At 39.1% G+C, this 7,272-nt stretch overlaps 1 protein-coding gene across 1 annotated transcript; it reads left to right on the top strand.

Annotated features, from left to right (window-relative positions):
• The first annotated feature begins 102 nt into the window (after nt 1–102).
• ZNF22 (zinc finger protein 22) lies at nt 103–5,164 on the top strand. The gene is made up of 2 exons (XM_082339652.1): nt 103–234; nt 2,874–5,164. The coding sequence occupies exon 2, from the start codon at nt 2,961–2,963 to the stop codon at nt 3,636–3,638; it is 678 nt and encodes a 225-aa protein (XP_082195778.1). The 5' UTR covers nt 103–234; nt 2,874–2,960; the 3' UTR covers nt 3,639–5,164.
• Nucleotides 5,165–7,272: the final 2,108 nt, after the last annotated feature.

Genomic DNA, 7,272 nt, shown 5'->3' with positions numbered 1-7,272 from the left:
CAGGTCTTGTGGTCCTGGGGGCCACAGGACGCCTTCCAGGGGTAGGAGAGGAAAATAAAACGACAGGAAGAAACGAAAAGTCGCTTTTTTCCGCCCGGCCCGTGAGCATAGAGGGTCACTCCGCCAGGATCCTAGAGCGACCGCGCGGCGGAGGCGAACGGCTCGGCCTGCACTTCCGGCGGCGCGAAGGGAGCGGGGCGAGCGAGCGGGCGAGGGCGGCGGCGGGCTGGCGCGGTGAGTGGGCCGGGGCCTCAGGAGCGCGAGCTGGCCGCAGTGGGGCGGTGCCGACCGGGCAACGGGTTGCCGGGCGCGGCTTCGGGCCTCAACTCCCGGCTGCCGCGAGGGCTCTGCGCTGGCTGGCGCCGGGAGCGGAGGGAGCGGGGCGGGCCCGGCCTGCGAGGAGTGGTAGCCGGAGGCCTCGGGAGAGCGGAGGCTTTAACGGAAGCCCGGGCGAGTTGAGGCCAGAGGAGGACAGGCCCGGGATCGTGAGCCGCATTCCTCACGCTCTCCATCAGGCGCGTGTCAGGATAAAACAGATTGAACCAAGCGCTTGGGTAGCACAGGGCCGTTCTGAGCGACTTACAGACTCATTTAAACTTCTAACACCATGATAATGTAGTGGCTTTATTGTCATCCCCATTTTATGGACGAGAAAGCAGGCACATTCCAGTGAGGCGTATTCGCATGGCCAACAGCTCCATTCACTCACGTTTCCCTTAATACCCGCACTTGCTGTGAAATGAGGCTGAGCACCAGTCGGAGCGCTGGACTTGGCGTTGGAAGTTGGGGCTGCAGTCAGTTCTGCCACTAAGAATACAGGCTCTGGGGTCAGGCTGCTAGGGGGTGGGAACCTGGCCGAAGTATACCTGCCTTTCCTTAGAAGTGGAAGTAAAATGAAGATAATCCCATAAACCTGCTCTGAGAATTAAATAAGATAGCACAGTGACTGGCACCCAGGCTGCGTGTTGGTATATTTCCTCATCTGTAGTGTTCTAGGTGGTTGAGATAGTCTCTGAGTTTCCTACTAGAACTGACTTCTATAGTGTTGAAAAATAAATGTGGGGTTTTTTTCAGTGTATAATTACCATTATAGCTATTTTTGAACACCAACATCACGTACCTGACATACCTCCTTGTAATAGATGTTCTATAAATATTTACTAAAGTTAAGAAATGAGTAGTGCTCTCTCTGTAATTTTGTGTTGTATGCAGTTTGCTCTTCCTGATACTTAACTTAATTGCAGCAGATATACTTAAATACACGAAGTCTCAGCACTATCAGGCCTGGAGTCTCAATTATACAATAAGATGATGGAAAGGCAAGAACAATGATGTAATTTTTGTTTGCAGTTATTTGCTTTGTAAGCTTGTGTGCAGATACCCAGGGTAATTATTCCCATTTTAAAGTCTACTTGCTGACAATAAGATGTGGAAATTAGTTCCAATAATTGTATTACCTTTGCAGTCCTAGGTTTTCCCACATTGTCACCTATTTGGACTTTGTGCTTCTTTGTTTGTGGCCATTATTTTAAGTAACCTTATAAGTAATTAAATGAAGTTAATTTATTTGAAATTATGAATTTTTGTAGCATTTAGGTATTTTTAAAATTCCATCCTGTTTTTACATGTAAACTTACTTTCTTCTCCTTCTCTTCTTGTGTTTTACCTACCACCTTTTATTCTGTTTCATTACACTATCAAGTAAAAGTTCTTTTGAAATTTTTCTTAAAAAAAAAATTCCTCGTTTCAAGTTTTCAAAGAATTGTCCTCTTTCTTGGATCATTGGAATCTAGAGGAAATAATTATGAAATATCTCTTCATTGACATTTTCCTCATCCAGTATTTATTGAATAGATTCACAGAAATTTTCCACTCCTTATAGAGTAGTTCTTACATTCAAAACAACTTATGCTACAAAGTTAGAACTCAGTTGCTCTCTAAAGCTGTGAAAGTAGAATGGCTAAACAAACAAGGATAAACAGAAATATTTAACAAAGTAGTATGATTTGTCATTTCTTTCTAATTTGGACACCTTAATGAGTCACCCATGAGTATAAGTTTAACATGGGAGTAAATATTAAAATATAATGATAATCTGTTACCCAAATTTTGATTGTCTTTTGGAGTTCTTTTATTCCCATTAAGATGTTACATTGTCTCCACTTTTTAATCTCATTTGTTATTGTCCAACAAAAATTTAGATTTCATATTATCACTTTTTTTTTTTTTTTTTTTGTCCTGTCCCAACAGACAAAAACTCCAAAGGTAAATTTGGTTATATTCATTAAGTTTGGACTCTGGAATTATTAGAATTATTTTGCAAGTATTTTTTTGCCAGAATTGTCTTTGTTTTCATATATATTGAACACATTTTAAAAAAATTTTTATTGGAGTATAGTTGCTTTACAATGTTGTGTTAGTTTCTACCGTACAGCAAATACATATATACATATGTATATATACATATATAGCAAATATATATATATCCCCTCTTTTTTGGATTTCCTTCGCATTTAGATCACCACAGAGCACTGAGTAGAGTTCCTTGTTCTATACAGTAGTTTCTCATTAGTTATGTATTTTATACATAGTATCAGTAGTGTATATATGTCAATCCCGATCTCCCAGTTCATCCCACCCACCCCCCCTTTCCCCCTTGTATTCATGTTTGTTCTCTCTCTATGTCTGTGTCCCTGTTTCTGCTTTGTAAATAAGATCGTCTATACCAATTTTTTCAGATTCCATATATATGCCTTAATATACGATATTTAATTTAAAAATGGATGCAGTTTTGATGGGCTGAAGAGGTATTAAAGTTGAATAATTAACAAATCATCTATAATTTGTTTTTTATTTTTTTCTTCTACACATAGAAAATTCTGAGCTGTGTAGCTCTAGGAAGTGAAACATTCATTCAGAAGAAGAGTGTAGACTCTTAAGAATACATTTGGCTCTTCACCATGCGGTTAGGAAAACCTAAGGGAGGTATATCTCGGAGCTCAAGCCAAGGAAAAGTCTATGAGAACCAGCGCAAAACAGGCCGGCAGCGGCAGAGATGGGGAATGACTGTTCGCTTTGAATCAAGCTTGAGTAGACTGAGAAGAAGCTTGGATGAGAAGCCTTATAAATGTGTCGAATGTGAAAAGAGTTTCAGTCAGAGCTCAACTCTTTTTCAACACCAGAAGATCCATACTGGAAAGAAATCCCATAAATGTGCTGATTGTGGAAAAAGTTTCTTTCAGAGTTCTAATCTCATTCAGCATCGACGGATCCATACTGGGGAAAAGCCCTACAAATGTGATGAGTGTGGAGAAAGGTTTAAACAGAGCTCAAATCTCATTCAGCACCAGAGAATTCATACTGGAGAAAAACCCTATCAGTGTGATGAATGTGGCCGATGTTTCAGCCAGAGTTCCCACCTCATTCAACATCAGAGAACCCACACAGGGGAGAAACCCTACCAGTGCAGTGAATGTGGCAAATGCTTCAGCCAGAGCTCTCATCTTAGGCAGCACATGAAGGTGCACAAAGAAGAGAAGCCTCGTAAAACCCGGGGCAAAAATATTAGGGCAAAAACTCACTTAGTATCATCTTGGAAAGCTGGTAAAGGAAGGAAGTCAGTGGCTGGTCTCCGCTAAGTAAAGGGCACTGCATCAGCCCTCTTTTAAAAAATAAAAAGCATTTCTTTTAGAACTGGAGATATTTTTTAATAGTGCACTTAAATACTGTATCCTTTCCTAGCATGGAGACATTGGGAGTTTAATGACATTGGGCTGAGAGAAATTACATTGAGTCCAGCCTTCCTTATTTTTTATGTAACCTGGAGTACAAAGAATTGAAAATGTGTTTTGAGAGAATATAAGCTCCTTGATCTTGTTCGAAATTGCTTCTTGAATCATTTTGACAGAACAGTCGTGTTTTGATGACACGTGTAGAAGTGTAGTTCCAATGACTACGCAGTTTCAGGAATTTCTGTGGAAGGAATACTTAAAAGGGAGAAGAAATTAATTCCATTAGTTTTGGAGTTCTGTAGTAGATGAGATTTTATGTTTGTAAAGTTTTGTAGTGTATTAGCCATTGGTTTGTAAGTATGACTCAAGATTCAGCATATTAAAATGAATTCATGTTCACAAATGTTTAATCCACGAGGTGCATCACTCTATGTTAGCTTTCCTTTGTTTCTTTCCTGCTGCTTATGGATAATTATTAATTAAAGGAGTAGAATTTCCCTGTTTTTCACTAAATTCTTAGTAAGTGATACTCTAGAAGCCAAAGAGAGAACTGAATTAGACTGCAGGTCTCCTATTCCTGCTAATACTATCCTTTGTGATGGTGTTACGCCGTGTCACCTTGTTTTCCAGAAATTAGAATGGATTTATGTTAGTCCATCCCCATGGCTTTGACTTCTGGCATTCTCTTGTGCTCTGACAAACTGAGCTAGCCTTTTAGATCTATGTGAATAAATAATTAAACCAAAATTATTTTTCCAAAACCATCTCAACTTGCAAATTAAAAATCTACAATTTACTTGCCTCCCTGCCTTCCCCTTTGAGAGCTTTATGTAACCCTGATTATCTTAAATGTTTGCCTATAGCAAAGTGAGGTTTTTAAAAAGTCAAGTGTTGGTGCATTGTAGCTCCTTTGAAATCTAAGTTTAACTTTTTCTGAGTTATATGAATTATTTACAAAACTAAACAAACAAATTTCTTATCTTTCATCAGAACAATGCTGAGTACGAAACATTTTGATTAGCCTTCAGCTTAGGTTTTAATTTCTATTGAATGCTAACATTCTTCTGATTTTTTTTTTTGTATCTTTCAAATCATAACAGTTTCTGCTGTACTCATAATGACAGTTATCCATAAAAAATTTTTTTTAATGGAGTATTTTGGATACTACTACCTTCTGTTTATTTTTCTCTTGGGAAATTGTTTTGATGTTGTAGGCAACATCTAAAATCACACCCTTTGGAAGAATCACTTATTTTTCCTGTCCTTGATTGTCTCAAACTTGAACTTTGCCTCCCTCATGGCCTTGTATTTGAGTGCAGAGTCATAGAAGATGGCTTTGTTGACAGAAGTTTCATCCAATAGGATATCCACAAAGTGTTTTGTCAGTACAGGCATGCCTTGGAGTACCACAATAAAGCAAATATCATGATGAAGTGAGTCACTTGAATTTTCTGATTTCCCAGTACATATAGAGGTTATGTTTAACTGTACTGTAGTCCATTAACTGCAATAGCATTATGTCTAAAGAACAATGTAATACCTTAATTAAAAATACTTTATTGCTAAAAAACGCAAACCATCATCTGAGCTTTCAGTGAGTCATAGCAGTAACGTCAAAGATCACTGATCACAGATCATGTAACAAATATAACAATAATGAAAATGTTTGAAATATTGCAAGAATTGCCAAAATATGGCACAGAAAAATGAAGTGAACAAGTGCTGTTGGCAAAATGGCACCAATACACTCGTTTGATGCAGGGTTGACACAAACCTTCAATTTGTTTTAAAAAAAAAAAAAAGCAGTAAAGCAAAGCACAATAAAACAAGGTATGCCTTATGAAGTGATTACAGTTATCTTTTACAAAAGACATTGTTTAGATTTTACTGATCGACTTATTATGTCTTCAGAGGCAGAGAAGTTATTGAATCAAATCTGAAATCGTCAGTGGCAAAAGTATTACTCCCACAAATTTGAAGGTGAGTTCAATTTTATTTTGACTGAGTCAATACTCCTGAGAGAAAGGGATACCTATAAAGGGCAAGAACCATCTAATAAGTTCCTAAGGGAAATGTAAGTATTTTTATGATTTTTTTTGGCAGGTTATAGGAGTACATCTTCAAAATAGAAATGCATAGCCACAAACAGTATTTATTCCCCATGTTAGGGAAGTAAAGTGCTGTCATTCTGTTGAGAAAATAAATATTTGTTGAATACTGGCCATGTGTAAAAGACTGGTAGAAAAGGTAATTTTTTTTTTTAAGGTAATACTAAAAATACAGGTCATGAATATACAGTATGACTGCCATTCAAATTGGGAGAATTTACATCTGGTACAGGGAAGAAGGAAGGGATCTTGAAAGGGATGACATTTACATTAGGTTAGAGAATAGAAACCCAAAAGTCTGTAGAGGCCAGGTAGCTAATGTAAATGAAGTGAGAAGAGCTGAGTGCTGTAAACTGAAGTGCATATGCCCATCTAAAAGGATAACGCTGACTCAGTTTTAGCCAGTTAATGCCATGCAGAGATTCTGGACCAGATATGCCAGGTCTTTTGATTTTTCAAGAGAAACAGATTTTAAAGTTCACAACACTTCTTACCAGTTTGCCACACCTGAACTGTGTTTTGAAGGCTCTGTGTGTGACTGTGTCTGTGTTGGAGGACGGGGTGGCAGAGGGAGAGAGCCTGGTATGGTGAGAGGCAGAGGTACATGATGGAGCGGAAGCTGCATAGCACAGAAGAATCTGCTCAGAGAACAGCAAGTGGCTGCTTTAGCGACAGTCCAGTTTCATCTAAGAGTTGTGAGAGATAAGGCTGGAATGGGCCTCCAGGAGAGCCTTAAATATCGACCTTAAGAGTGAAATGGTTTAATAAGATGGGATGCATGAAGGTTTTTGGAGCACAGGTTAGAAGCTAATGGATGATCCAATGAGAAATAATAGCCAGCCAGAAGAAAAATCTCCCAGAAGAGACCCACCTGGCTCACTGGACCTACAGGCTTCACTTCCTGCCTTGGGGCACAAGTTACCTTTCATTCCCTGCCCCACACTTAATGACATCAGCTCCAAATTGCTCTGTACCTTTGCTTATTCTGCTTTGACTAGTATCTATTCTGAGAGGCCTCCAGAAAGTAGGCTTTGAACCTTCCTTAGATGTTCTTCCTTTAACTGAATTGTAATGATCCATGTTTCAATCTCTTTCTCATTCTCCCTCTCACCTACTAGACAGTGAACTCCTGGCTTATAGTAGTCATTCAATTGAAAGTTTTAATGAAGAAAGGCCAAGAAGGAAGTACAGAAAGAAGGTTAGAGAAAGAGGTAAAAAGTTAGTTCTGGAAAGTTTCCAGGTTGGCTGTCAGCTTCCATGGCAACCTAGCTAGAGTCCCACCTAGAACTTCACTTTCCCTGTCTGCCATCCCTCTCCCTCTTCTTCAGTCTTCTCTATTCTTTGGAAAGTCCTTGCTCATTGCATAATTCATTCTTCAGCCTTGCACATAGCACACACTTACATTTGTTGAATGAATTAATTAAATAGGTAGT

Source organism: Balaenoptera borealis (genome assembly GCF_965194805.1).
Source record: "Balaenoptera borealis genome assembly, chromosome: 10".
NCBI lineage: Eukaryota > Metazoa > Chordata > Mammalia > Artiodactyla > Balaenopteridae > Balaenoptera > Balaenoptera borealis.
The sequence above is the reverse complement of the archived record's forward strand: the minus strand, read 5'-3'. Positions and strand labels throughout refer to the sequence as shown.